The sequence below is a fragment of a genome, unplaced genomic scaffold (genome assembly GCF_019419815.1).
Source record: "Pyrus x bretschneideri cultivar Hongxiangsu unplaced genomic scaffold, Pyrus_bretschneideri_v1 Contig6, whole genome shotgun sequence".
Lineage (NCBI taxonomy): Eukaryota > Viridiplantae > Streptophyta > Magnoliopsida > Rosales > Rosaceae > Pyrus > Pyrus x bretschneideri.
The window spans coordinates 9,643,240-9,657,682 of record NW_025999798.1 but is presented as its reverse complement, the minus strand read 5'-3'; the positions used below and the strand labels follow the sequence as shown (position 1 = coordinate 9,657,682).

At 36.0% G+C, this 14,443-nt stretch overlaps 1 protein-coding gene, 1 long non-coding RNA gene and 1 other non-coding gene across 3 annotated transcripts; all 3 read right to left on the bottom strand.

Moving 5' to 3' along the window:
- Positions 1–921: 921 nt before the first annotated feature.
- Positions 922–1,008, bottom strand: TRNAS-GGA. The gene has a single exon. It is a non-coding gene; the product is annotated as a tRNA-Ser (tRNA).
- A 6,665-nt stretch (positions 1,009–7,673) lies between these two features.
- LOC125471650 lies at positions 7,674–8,762 on the bottom strand. Its single transcript, XR_007253750.1, has 2 exons — positions 8,501–8,762; positions 7,674–8,413 (listed from the first exon to the last, which is right to left on the bottom strand). It is a non-coding gene; the product is annotated as an uncharacterized LOC125471650 (long non-coding RNA).
- A 3,528-nt stretch (positions 8,763–12,290) lies between these two features.
- LOC103934177 (probable aspartic proteinase GIP2) lies at positions 12,291–14,088 on the bottom strand. The gene is made up of 3 exons (XM_048571532.1): positions 13,431–14,088; positions 12,895–13,079; positions 12,291–12,785 (listed from the first exon to the last, which is right to left on the bottom strand). The coding sequence occupies exons 1-3, from the start codon at positions 14,086–14,088 to the stop codon at positions 12,291–12,293; spliced, it is 1,338 nt and encodes a 445-aa protein (XP_048427489.1).
- Positions 14,089–14,443: the final 355 nt, after the last annotated feature.

Here is a 14,443-nt window from a genome sequence, read left to right as displayed (position 1 = left end):
CAAACCAAACCCAGGTTATCCCCCCTCCCCCCACCACAAACCTAACCCCCTGCAACCCAGAAAGGAGGAGGAGGAGGAAAAAAAAAACCCCCAACCCAACTCGAAGGAGGAGGAGGAGGAGGAAGAAGAAGAAGGGAAAAAAAAGCTACCCCACCCCCCCCCCCCCCCCACCCCGGGGGGGCCAACCTGCAGAAGAAGTACAAGAAGAAGAAGAAGAAGAAGAAGAGAGAGAAGGAAAAAAAAAATTCCAGTTAGAGCAATAATCGCTCAACTTTAATCTAATTGTAGCAATGGTCCTTCCAACATAACTCATTTTGACAAAATTCTGATGCAGTTGAAGAAAATGACCATAACTAAACGTTTTGATGAGTTGAGGCATCTCAATTGTAGCAATGGTCATTCCAACATAACTCATTTTGATAAAATTCTAACAAAGTTGACGAATGATCATAACTACACATTTTGATGAGTTAAGGAATCAGTAATAATGAATTTTTAGTTAAATAATCAGGTTTTAATTTGATTAAAATTAAAGAATTATTGCTACAATTTACTCTAACATAAATTGAAGGACTCGGGAACTACATACTTAGTGCCGCCTGATCAACGCACGTTTTCCAGTTAGTGCTGCGAAATGATGACCTACGTTAGCTTTTGTCTCTTTGACTTTGACTCTTTTTTTTTACATGACACCTCAATCTTTTGGCTTTTTGTAATTTGATCCACAATTATAATTTTAAGAAAAATCTATCTCTTAATTTAGTAATACAATCTAGAAATATTGGCTTTGCTGGATGCCACAGAAGATTTGGATTAGGAATACATAATCGATATCAAAGAAAAGAAAGGTCTAACTGTTGGAGTATACATTCTTATTTGATGCATTGCAGTCAGTAACATTGGTGAATTAGGTGAAGAGTACGGAAAGAGAGGGATTCGAACCCTCGGTAAACAAAAGTCTACATAGCAGTTCCAATGCTACGCCTTGAACCACTCGGCCACCTCTCCTACATAATGATTATGGCCAAAAAACCGAGTTAATAGTGAGTCATTCATATTATTTTGGATAGGTATCTACATTGAATTAAAATTATTAAAAAATTGAACTCTAAAAATAGAAAACTTTTCATCAAAGACAAATCCTTCCGCATAAATCTTTTTTGTGAAAAATTGTAAAATAAAGATATATCTATTCATGTTTGCGAAGATGGGGTTTCCGCCCTTTCTAATATTTATACCGGATTTAATCTCTCAATTGAAACGAATTCAACGATTGATCCATTTTTTTAGACTGTGTTTAATGGATATCTTTAGATCATTATTCAATTTTCATAAAAATTCTAAAATGCCTTTCCAGTTTTAGATTTTTCAACAACAACTCCTTACTCCAACTTCTTAACCCATAGATTGATTTCAAATTCATGAACCGTCCCCCGGATTTTTTTTTTTTTTATTGATTCCTGTCAAAACGAAACAATTTGAGTATGAGTAAAAGGTCTTCCTTTTTATTTTAATGAATCCGTTTTTATGTTATTTCGTACTGTACAATTCCTTTGTTTGTGGGATCATTTTCTCACGAAATGAAATTAAAATAAATTATAGAATGGATTAATACACCTATGTCTAGATCTGGGATAAATGGAAATTTTATTGATAAAACCTTTTCAATTGTAGCCAATATCTTATTACGAATAATTCCGACAACTTCGGGAGAAAAAGAGGCATTCACCTATTACAGAGATGGTGCGATTTGATTATTTTTTTATTTATTTTCTTTTCTATTTTTTACTGCTCTCAGTCTTAAGAGAAAGACAACATTATTCGGGATAGGAAAAAAATTATTGAAATAAATCTACGCTTGTTGAAGGTGAAGTTTGTAAATAAAGCAAACCCTTCTGTCGTGTATCCCCGATTAATGCAGCCTCAGATGCTTCAATTGTCGATTCTAGAGTATTGAGCGGGAGGTTACACCTATGGGTTAGGTCTCCACCAATAGAGGGCATAGGGGAAGAAGCACTACTCCTAGGAATCAACACACGAAAACTTTGTTATAAATTATCCCTTTTCCTTATCAGGATCGGGACTAACAAGAATGGTTGGGACAACAAACATCCATCTCGTTCGTTTTTTGGATACCCGTATAACCATCGAAGACTGTTGAAGTGACTAATTCCTGCAAATTAAAGGGCGTTGAAGACAAAGAAATTGTTGGAGTAACTTTTTATCTAATACCAACATGCTTGATGTTAAGTAAAGATCTTTTACAAGAAGGTTGGCTAGAGATTTCTTGTAAAAACACCAGCCCCGCTTAGTTTATAATGAGAATATTTCAATCTTTTTTGATTCCACGTATTCTTATCATTATGCACATAAAGGAGGAGCCGTATGAGATGAAAATCTCATGTACGGTTCTGAAACGGAGATTTTTTGAATCGAATGACGACCGTAACGGATGTCAGCTCAATCCGAAGGAAATTATGCAGAAGCTTTACAGAATTATTATGAAGCTATGCGATTAGAAATTGATCCTTATGATCGAAGTTATATACTCTATAACATAGGCCTTATCCACACAAGTAACGGAGAACATACGAAAGCTTTAGAATATTATTTTCGGGCACTAGAGCGAAACCCATTCTTACCACAAGCTTTTAATAATATGGCCGTGATCTGTCATTACGTGCGACTATCTCCACTATAGAAATAAAAAAAGGAAAGAAGGAACAAATCCGTTAATAAATACTAGAAACAAAGGGTAGGCTTTCTACATATGTATCGTTCAAAACAACGATTTTTATCAGCTGTAGCAAAGAAATAAACTTCATAAAAGTCGAAATATGAAGAAATAGGTATGCCTAGATACTTTATTCTATGGATAAAGGATCTAATTGATAGAAGAAGCGCCGTAAAGATCAATTCGCGAGGTTTTGGTCCGATACAATAAGAACTGCTTGCTTATGTCATGATATGAGATAAAAGTTAGGAATCCACTTATGTAATAGAGTTGATCCCCTAAGTATTGGAGGGTGGAAATGCCTTTTGTGACTGCCAGAACAAGGGCTACGGGTTTGAAGGATACTTGGGATAGTGAAGGGGGCGATGAGATTCATATCGAATGGTACCAGGGAGCAACATAGAAAGCAATTTGGACATTATTTATAAAGTATTTGCAATTAATTAAGCTGCTAATTAATCAATGAATTAACTGATGATTGGTATGAAGAAGTGGGAAGGAGGGCATGTCCATTAATAAAAGTTGGGTGCATTTTTGTTCACTATCTTATTTTTTACTATTAGATGAATATAAATTTTAAGATTTATATTTTTCAATTACGCAAATTTCTAAATTTAACTCATTTAATGATAATAAATAATGTAGTAAGTATTACCTTCACTTGAGAATGATAAGCAAAAATATTTCACAGAAATTTGAAGTCTTTTAAAATTGTTAACCCAAAAGACCCATGTGTTTCAATTCTTATAATATATTCTGTGTAGGGGTGGGTCATTGTAAATAAAATGTGGGCAGCTTAGGCGTCAAGGGTGGCGACGAGGGAATACTAATTGCCAGGAATCCACTCTAATTAAAGTCTTTCTTGCTGGAAACCACGTGCAGATGTGCTAATTAAGTGCATGCCTCCAAACATTATTTAAAGATATTCTCCATCTAAATCTACAGTTTGTGTATAGAAAGGCATTACCTTTAATTTGGTGCTCACAAAATTATTATATATATATATATTTTTTTTTTTTTTACAAAAAGCGGGGGATATTTCATTAGTACGAACGGAACAAGTGTACAAGTTGGTGCTAAAAGGTACATATTTTACAGGACAAAAGATTCTCTCCGAATCCTCTTTGTGAGAATACGAGAATCAATCAATTATGTATGTTCATCGTAAATCATACGGTTATTTTTTGTTAGATACTATTTATATTCAATTTAAAATGATTTCTGACCGCACGATATACGATAAACAGATGTGATTGATTGATTCTCTAGATTCCCACAAAGAGGATCCGGCGAGGATCCTTTTCCATTTTACAGAGATAATATTGCACAATTAACAATAAAACAAAAACAATGCTTGAATATTCAAAGATAAATAAGAATTCCTATCTAAAGCTATTTGTCTTCGAATTATAGAGATTTATGTTTATGATCAAAACCGTTCAAATTATAAATATTTTGTAAATATTAACTTTGCAAAATTAAAACTAAAATCATTAAGTCAATCTATTGTAACAAATACAAAGACGGTTCGTAATGCTTTTATTAATTTCGTTCATATGTTTTTAATTAATTTATTACATAAACAATTTTTATAAAATGATTTATAATACGAATTATTCTAATCATAAATACGAAGTTCTATAGTTTGACAACCAACAACTTTGAGTAGAAACTCTTACTCAAAGCCTCTATATGGCCACCAACCACTACAGTAATTGATAAACATTGGTGCAAATATGCCACAAATACAACGGTAGACGTAACACACCTGCAACCGTAGCACACTGCTAAATGATGAAGCCAAAACAACTCGGCAAAGCAAGCACAAAACTGCTAAGCGAACTGTGTTCATAAAGGCCTGCCTAGGGTCGCCTTGACGCTAAACGGCTGACCACCACCACGATTAGATAGGCACCTAGGCTGCTTAGGCGCTCGGATGCCCCACCTAAGTACTCACTTAGACTACTTAGCTCGCGATTCTCACTTAGACAAAAAAATAGATAGCTTTTATTTTGAATTTTTTTTTTTACTAAATTGTAAGAGACTTATTGGATATTTGGATGAACATTCATTATACGCTCATTCTCCATGTTTTGCAATATGTTTAATTACTTTATACTTTACATGTTACTCTATTTTGTAATTTATTATAATTATGTTTGTTTAAAAATATACGTAAACATTTATTATATGTTATAAAATAACTTCATTTGGAAATTTAAAAAAAATGTCTAGGTTGCTACCTACCGCCTGACTAGCACTTATTAGAACCTTGCGGACAACACAAGACACTAAAATCTAAGTCAGGAAAGGAACCACCAATTAACAGGTTTCCACTGTGAGGACCCCATCATTTATAGAGAAATCCGTGGCAGCCATAGAAGGAGCCTCGGCAAATCTGGCCAGGTAAAACGGCTCGACTTTTGAGTCGGCTGAAGAGCACATAACTATCACGGAAAGTCAATCGTAGGAGGCGTATTCGACCCACCACAACCACAAAATCGACCCACCACCACGAGTCTAGTTGAACTCTGAAGGCATAGCCCAAGTATGAGAAGGAAATCCATAAAAACATAGGTTGTTGCTTGCGGAAAACATTGGACTGTAAAATCTGATGATTATTTTGCAACTAATTTACCTTACATTTCTGGTAATTTAGACATTAAATATTAATGTCATGTCGTAACATAGTTATTTGTAAAAGGTAGGCTATCAAACGTTAATAACAATAATGGGTAATTTCTGGACGTCAACTAATAATTTTATTAAAATATAGGATATTGGTACCCTTTGCTTTAAAGGGTGACGTGGAATATATGTCGATTCTAATCTTCTTTTTAAGGCAGTTATAGTTTACACTAGAGGTGGGCACAGGCCGGGCCGGGCTCAAATTTGGAGGGACCAGACTGGATTTGTTTGAAAATGCAACGGGACGGGTAATAAGATTTTGAAATTTGGAATCAGATCTAACCCGCTCCATATAAAACGACCCAGTTCTTACGGGTCCACGGGTCCTTTGTTTTCAATTTTACAATTTTTTTTCTTTTCATTTTACGACTTCTGGAGATGTACATCCATAACAATGAAGCATCCACAATGATAATCCATGCCTAGAAACCCAATTGGTTTTATCCACTAATTAAAAAATCAAGATGGCTTAAGCCGAGCTGCTTTGTTTAAAAAAAAAAAAAAAAAGGGCATTTTCAATGAAAACCCAGATGCTCTAAAGTCTAAATTCCACAACAAATTCAGAAAGAAAGAAAAATAAAATCTATCTCAGATTTCCCACCATACCTACAGATTAATGAAAATCCAGATGGGCTAGATGCCAAATCTTGTAGAAAATTAAGATCTGAGAGGAGACACTGGAAGACTAAGAACAAAGGGCATGGTGATCGATTTCGATTCGCATAACGCTGACGATGGTGGTGTTTGACAATCTCGAGGTGCTGATCATGGGGGTCTTCGTCCTCTTTGCTTGGGACTGTAGAGTTCGACAATCTCGATTTCAATTTGGAAGAAGATGAGATGGTGATGAATTTCAATTTTGATTGAAGAGTTGGAAGACGGAGAGAGGGAGACAAAGACAGAGTCAAGGCTTTCGTGTCGAGTCAGTGAATTATGATGGCTTTCGTGAATGAATGGGAGAGAAAAGAGAGCAGTCTGACTTAGAAAAGATCCAATCAAACGATGGAGTGGATATGTGATTAAATCCAATCCAATAATCCAACGGTAAAAACGGTTCGGGTTAAGCCCCCATTTTTCCTTATTTTTGGCCCCGCCTCATTTCTTCTCCAAAATATTTCTACCCATCCCGTATCTGCCCGATTTGCTTGAACCCACCCCCACCCGCGGGTCTAGGACCTGTTTGCCCACCCTTAGTTTACACCCATTATCATACTTTCTATTATATTTTCACCTTCAAAAATAAGTCTTTTGATACACCCAAACCCAGAATGTCCAACTGGATTTCGAATCGAGCTGTGTTTGCCGACACCAAGATTGTGATGAAGCTATAAAGTGTAGTGATGTAGAAACCTAAGTAAATTTAAAACCTAAAGTGCCTAAATGTAAGAGTGCGCTTGTAAGTGGAAATGAACTCATTTCTCACATAACGTCAGAACATAAGTAAAGTACAGTAAAGTAGGATGAGAATTATACCATCGAAGGTAACCTCTTATACCAAGATTTGCCAAGATTCCTTGTCGATACGAAAGCTCAGCTACTAAAACCTGTAGGAGGAAAAACAAAGGTGAGTCGGCCTAAAAATAAAGCTTTGTAAAAACCTTTTCAAAAACATAATAACCTTTCGCTGTAAAACAAGTATAGTTTTTAAAATATACATACTATGTCTATTATGAAAATACTTACTGTAGCCTACAATATCACAAGAATTCAAAACGTCACAATATTTCTTTAACAAACACCTAACGTCCGATAATCACATCATCTCACATAAACAAACATATCATATCAAATGCTCATCACCATATGTTGACACACGAGTTCATGCAGAGATATTCTGACATGAACAGGACTGGGTGTAATAATGATTTATGCTCTAGTACTACAATCACATGAAGACTGGTGCTATGCACATCACATACGACTCCAAATTGCCTATAGCAATCTAGGACAGGACTGACACCTACAATGGATCCAAAGTGAGCGTACAGTGCGATGTGAACATACACGTGAAACCTGGCCTTGGCCCGAGCGAGTACAAATACCAGTGTAACACACGATGAGCAGAAACGTAAATATAGTACCACATTGATTCGATAAACCTAGTCAACAACATATTATTCAAATAAAATATTGATCATGGCCATATATAAAATTCCATAATAGTACGCTTAAATGTGCATCCCGTAGGATTTAGCATACTTTTGTAAATTCCGTCATTTCGCTAATTCTTATAAATGTTAACTAATCTAGGTATGCATAGTAAATTCTTTATTAAACATATATGGAAACTAGATAAATATATATAGTATGTAAAAGCAAAAACCTACTCACAAATTACGTCGTCAAGTCAAACCCGCCTCGCAGAAATTGAAGATCCTTACAATGCGTTTCACCTAGAACAAAACCATTCATACAAATATATAACATACTAACGTATAAATGTGTTTTATTACAAAGTACAGCAAATAAAGAAACTCTTTTAAAATAATCGAATTTCAAAAAACGAACAGTGGATTCGGATTCGGCACGTCCAAAAATTTAAGGAGAGACCTCAGGTTCCCCCACGCACCGCCGCATTTGCCGCCATGGGACAACGGCCTAGGAGGCCATGCGCCTAATTAAGTTGCTGAAAAGTCGTCGGCGCCGCCATCCACAGTACCTCCAAAGAGGCGCAAGTGCTCCACGCGCCAAGCACTGCAACACCACATGCATTTCACGTGTTCGCGAGTACAACAGCACTCACCATCTTCGCGAAGCACACGTTCGGCCTGATTTCTGGGCCAACTTCCAAGGCTAATATCTAGCTCGATTCACCACCAAAATCGATGATACAAAAACCAAATTGAAGCTAGAAATGTAGGGAGTCGATCTATACCTATTGGTAGTTCAGTCGTGGTTGGTGTTGCTCGGAAAGTTGGTCTGAAAGTGGTCGAATGGCCACGGTTTTTCCCTACCAGTTTTCTAGAAAATTGTCCCTGTGGTCTTTTTACGCTTGAACACCACCAAAACAAACGCGTAACTTCAGAAGTAAACTTAGACCAACAAGAAGGGAAAGATCAAGGAAATCATGAGGCTTACCTTGGTCGAGATTGTGGAGAACTCGCCGGAAAACTGCTCGAACATAAACAGTGCTATAATGACATGTAGGGTCTGGTCTGGGTTTGATATAAAGATCTGAGCTTAACAAAGGTGTGGGGAATGATAAGGTGTGGTGGTTTAACGGTTTGGCTCGCCAGAGCCAGTGAGTGATAGTGCTCAGATTTGCCAGATTCTCTACACTTACAGAGAGAGAAAGACAAGAGGGAGCTGAGAGATGAAAGTGTGAGTAAAGAGAGGTAGATTTGGATTTGTTGGAGAAGAGACACATGACGGAAAATGTGAGGAGAGTTAAGGTGAGGAGTGGGTCCCACATGCCTAAAAATATCACCCAAATAAAATAATAATTATGAGAAAAATATAAAATAATAAATAGTAATGTTTACAAAACTATTTTTCAGATTCATAGTTCCGTAAAATCTCCATTGTAACTTTGATTTCGGTTCTGTTTGTGCTTATGCGTTCATACCATTGAGTACTTCTAGAATACGATAAAATGGTAGCTCATATGCGTCACAAAAATATGGTCAACAAAAGTCAACAATCACACCTCAAGGGCATTTTCGTCAATTCACTACTTTAAAATTAATAAAATCGTAAAATTAGGGACGAGTTGTTACATCTTTCCTTTCTACTTGCTACTTGGAAACTTTTTTTGGGTAGATCCTATTATCATACTTCTATTCTATTTAAACCCTAGAAAGTCCTTGGTGACCACAATTTTTCTGTGTAAACGACCAAATTTTCTTGTTGATTGAGTTACAAAAATTATGCATCGTAACCTGTTTTACATATACATATATATTCTATTTGGGCCTTGGCATTCAAATTGTAAAGAGTGCTGCTAAACCCACCATATGTGGGGAGCAAAAAATAATCAAGAGACAACACATGAATTTTTGGGCAGAAAGGACAAAATTGCCCTTGAGGAGCACCAAAATTTCCACGCGCGAGTAGTGGACAATCATCCCACAATCAAGTCAAAAGTGCCCAAAATAGGTATTTATTCAAAACATATTTCATCTATCTTCTCCACAAGGTAACCCCCAAAACATTCCTTTTAAATTATGTTAATTAGCCAATTAATAGATTTATTACCTAATTAATCTATTAATGGAAAATTAAACTACCAATTAACTACAAAATACACTCAAAAACACCACAAAGTGCCGGTCACCTTCTCCCCCCATGCCCTATATGTACTACCCCATTTTCTCTAAAAACCTAGGTCTACACTCTTGCTAAATACTCAAAATTCTCCAAACACTTTTTCTCTCTAAATTCTAACTTTGGCATCAGAGGTTCTTCAGCCAAAGCCCCCCCCCCCAAATTCATCATGGGTGCGTGAAGCTCTTGGCCTTGACCTAAGGTGTTATTTGTTTTGTTGGTGCAATTTTGTCCAAGAACAAGGAGGAAGAAATTTGCATCCACAATATGTATTGTCCCCACACATTATAATCGCTCACCACAAAAAGTTAAAAAATTGAAATGTTATTTTTTCACCCACTATTGTTCCTAAAATATCGTCCATCTAAATTATTTTTTAAATTTTCAGAAGAATAAATATTAGAGTGCTGATAAGCCTAGCCAAGCCTTCACTCACTGCCAAGGTCTCCCTTCCCGATTTTTATTCTAGTTAGAATTTCATAATCCAGTCACTTCCCAGATCTCCAATCGATTGTATCTCTCATTCCCTCCCTTTCTTCATACCCCCAACCCCACCCCCTTCTCTCACCCTTTCAAATCCCACAACAAGAGTCATGTAGCATTCCCGAACTTTCATCCTCTTGCTCTATTTTCAAATTCGCGACAACCCAATCCCATCTCTCTTAGCTGAATTCTTTTTTCTGGTCTCACATTTCATTTTGCAAATTTTCAAATAAATAATTCATTAGTTGAATGTTTTGAATAACTATTATATATGATTAAACTAGAAGAATAGAAAAAGAAAATATTTATTTGAATGAATTGAGATAGTTGCAAGGAGATGGTGAACATAGTAGAGATCCATTTTTTCTTTTTCTTTATTTGATTTGGTCCTTAAATGTCATTTTAAAATAGGATAAGATTGGTATTAAATTTTTTTATTAAAAAGTAGGTGGAGAGATACTATAGTGTGATAGGTTTATCAGCACTCATTTCAAATTAAGGACCAGATAAATGAATTTTTTTAGGGATGAATTAAGAAAAAAAAGTTTGTGCAAGGGTTTATTAATAATTTTCTATTCTTTTTTCTCTTTTTTTCTTTGTACTCTCTTTTTGAAAATATCCATATAGGTACAAAATTAGTAGTTATACCTAAAAATATATCGTGCACCTATGATTTTATGCGCATAAATGATGTTGTTTACTTACCCAATCCATTCAATTTTGGGGCAATTTTTGTGAAAACCGCAGTTTTGCTTAACATTTTGAGTTGGTAGATACTTATTTTAATCCATAGAATACACAAAGTTTCTATATGTTTCAAGAACGATGGATTGCGTCAAAAGTCAAAAGTAATCATGACCTTTTATTATCATTAGCCTTTATGCACGTGTTCACATGTGTGCAGAAAACATTTTTTGAATTAGCGTACTACACGTGACTTACACGTTTTAAATATATTTATATGCGTAAATTGATAAAAAGGAAAGTCAAATATTTAAAGTAAATGAATAATCTTAGATCATGCAAGAAGAAACCCTTCATAAACTAATTAAAGCAGCTGAATTTACATAATAAATTCGGTCTCTATAAAATTTACATGAAGAATAGAGAAAATAATATTTAGTAAACAATTGATTGAATCACATTATTGCTAACCTATTGTGAGGCTAAGCCCACCCCCTCCCCTTAGTATAGATAATATTGTTTGTTAAAAAAAAAAATTATTTGAAAACTAATTTAATCACATTATTATCCGCGTACGAAATACATTTTTTATAACCAACATTACACGACTCTTAAGATGTTTTGAACGTGTTTAAAAATAGAGAAAATAATATTTAACAAACAACTGATTGAATCACATTATTGCTAGCCCATTGTGAGGCTAAGCCCACCCCCTCCCCTTTAGTGTAGATAATATCGTTTGTTAAAAAAAAAAAAAAAAAAAAAACAATCATTTGACAACTAATTTAATCACATTATTATCCGCGTGCAGAAGATTTTTTTTATAACCGGCATTACACACCACTTAAGATGTTTTGAACATGTTTAAAATAGAGAAAATAATATTTTATAAACAACTGATTGAATCACATTATTGCTAACTTATTGTGATGCTAAGCCCACCTCTACCCCCTTAGTGTAGATAATATCGTTTATTTAAAAAAAAAAAAATCATTTGACAACTAATTTAATCACATTATTATCCGCATGCAAATAACATTTTTTTATAACTGGCATTACACATCTCTTAAGATGTTTTGAACGTGTTTAAAAATAGAGAAATTAAATCACATTATTGCTAGCCTATTGTGAGGTACTAATTAAAAGATAAATAAAACCACAAAAAAATAATTATTCAAAAAATACTATTAAAATGATGAAAATGCCCCTATCTTATTTGATGCATTATTTTGGGATGCCTTTGAAGTTTTTTGTCTTGGGAGCATTTTTGTCCAAATAATTTTGTTGAAGTTTGGTGATACCAAAATCACTATTTACCTTTTCCATTGGCTCTATATATAGAAGATGTGAACATAACATATGCAAATTGCATCACATAAATAAGCAATTTACATCTTATGCCCAACTGACCCTTAGATGTTCATCCATCAAACTCTAATTAAGAAGTGGACGTGAAGTTGAAGTTGGCACAAGTACTTTGTCTAAACAACAATGAGGAGCTAAACCCTAGCCTCTTATTAGCCAAATCAAACTGCAAAAGATTGTCCTCCAATTGATGCCCTCCAATCACAACTGAATTCCTTGGCCTAACACCACCATCCACAAATCCCAAACACAATACGTCCTTGCTCACTTGCACCATTGAGTTTGCACCATAGAACCTCCAGTACACTCCTTTGCTCAGAACAAGGTCAATGGGAGGCACTGCCGTGCCAACACGAGTGCTACCGATGCTCGTTGAGTTGAAGCAAGCTCCGAAAGGTGCTACTGGTTTCGCTCTTGGTATGCGAGAAATTTGTTTCACAAAAGCATTGATCACGGCCCTGTAGATTGAGGTCTCCAAGACCGTGTAAAGCTTCAAGGTGCTAATCTTTGTGCCACCATAGCCTTCAGTGTTGATGTTTAGCAATGAAGTAGAGTTGAATGAAACAACCTTGCCAATGATCTCAATTGACTTTACTTCGACGAAGTAGTCTGCCGAAGGGTTGCCCATGAAATAAGAACCTGCGGTGCTCACGGGGTTGAGGATTGAATGAAACAACCTTGCCATTGATCTTAATTGACTTTACTTCGACGAAGTAGTCTGTCGAAGGGTCGCCCATGAAATAAGAACCTGCGGTGCTCACGGGGTTGAGGATCAATTTCGTGAAGGTAAGTGACTTAGAGATGTCGATGCCAAGAAGGATAACATAAGGCCCACCCCCGAAGAAAATGACGCCATTTGGGGCTGGTTTGGTATTGTTGTGCTTTGAAAAAATGTTGTTTCTGCTGTGCTGTGAGAATAAGCAGCTGTGAAATAAAGCAGCAGAGTGTTTGGTAAACTTTTTTGTAAAAGTGCTTTTGAAAAAAAAAAAAAAAAAAAAAAAAAAAAGGCAATATTATAGTGTTTGGTAAACTTTTATGTAAAACAAATATGAAAAAAAGCCGGTTTTTCAAAGTTGGGTTTTGCAACTTCTTGTTTTTGGTTTTTTTCACCCAAAACTGTGAAAAAAGCTGAAGCTGAATGTTTACCAAACACAAAAACAGCTCTCAGCTTTTATTGATACCAGTTTTTTTTAGAGTCACGTCAGTATCAAACCAGACCTTGATCTTGTAAAAAAGGACAAGCAAAGGGCGAATTTTCTTTGGAAGTGAAAAGCGGAAGCCATCTGAGAGGGAATTCCAACTTTGGACCTGCCGAGACCGGCCATGCCCTTGACACCATTGGCTAGGCCATTCAAAAGTGATGTGTCACCCCAACTAAAGAGGAGGTTGGGTGTAGAAACAACCCTACCAGGATTGGACCCATCTGTAGAAGAGAGAGACACGACATCTTGACCAAGTTGACCGCCGCCGGTGATTACGGCGGCTAGAGGGTTGTCTGGGACATTGTCACATGTGTTGTTGTAGCACCCTGGCTTAGGAGAACTGAAGCACTCTGTAGTGCAAGACTTGGACTCGGCAAGTTGGCATTGGGACGAGCCGCATTGTGCAGGCTTGTAGGTGGATGAGATGTTGCCTTTCTCACAGTCCACCCAAAGGGATAGACCACCAAGAGCTATGGTTAGTTTTATGGGGACTAGAGGGGTTCTTTGCTTGATGGTAGTGAGGTATTGGAGAGTAGAAGCGTCTTTTGCTACTTGAAGAACAAGGGCCTTGGGTTTGAATGATGAAGTTTTGGCTAGTGAGGGGGTGATTATCGATTGGGTCAAGACTGCTGAGCAAAAGAGAATAAAGCAATGAAGGAAGGACGTCATTATGATATGAATTTGCTTTATTGCTAGTTAAAAATCTAGAGGTGATGGTTGTTGAAGCAGCGAGAGGAGGAAATGCCAATTTATAGAAGTTTCTAGTCTTTTAATATTGTTCTCTTTTTAAAACGATAGGATAATTTACGAGCTTTTATTTATTTATTTTTTTAGTACATCGATATTTTTATACTAAGAGGAGGGGGAGTTCGGCAAAGTTACACAATGGGCAACCTAATTTAGTATCGAATTTGCCATCCACGAGATTCAAACCTAAGACCTCTTCCTAATTTACAAGTTTTATTTAACAACAGAAAAAAGTTCGAACTTTAATGCAAAAGCACATATTTTAACAAAATTGGAC

Excerpts from the sequence above, each read along its gene's own strand:
- LOC103934177 (XM_048571532.1), bottom strand. The coding sequence starts at position 14,088 with ATGACGTCCTTCCTTCATTGCTTTATTCTCTTTTGCTCAGCAGTCTTG. Across the intron at positions 13,080-13,430 it reads TTTTACAAGATCAAGGTCTG|CCCCAAATGGCGTCATTTTC; the intron begins GTTTGATACTGA and ends ATACCAAACCAG. Across the intron at positions 12,786-12,894 it reads CAATTAAGATCAATGGCAAG|GTTGTTTCATTCAACTCTAC; the intron begins GTTGTTTCATTC and ends ATCATTGGCAAG.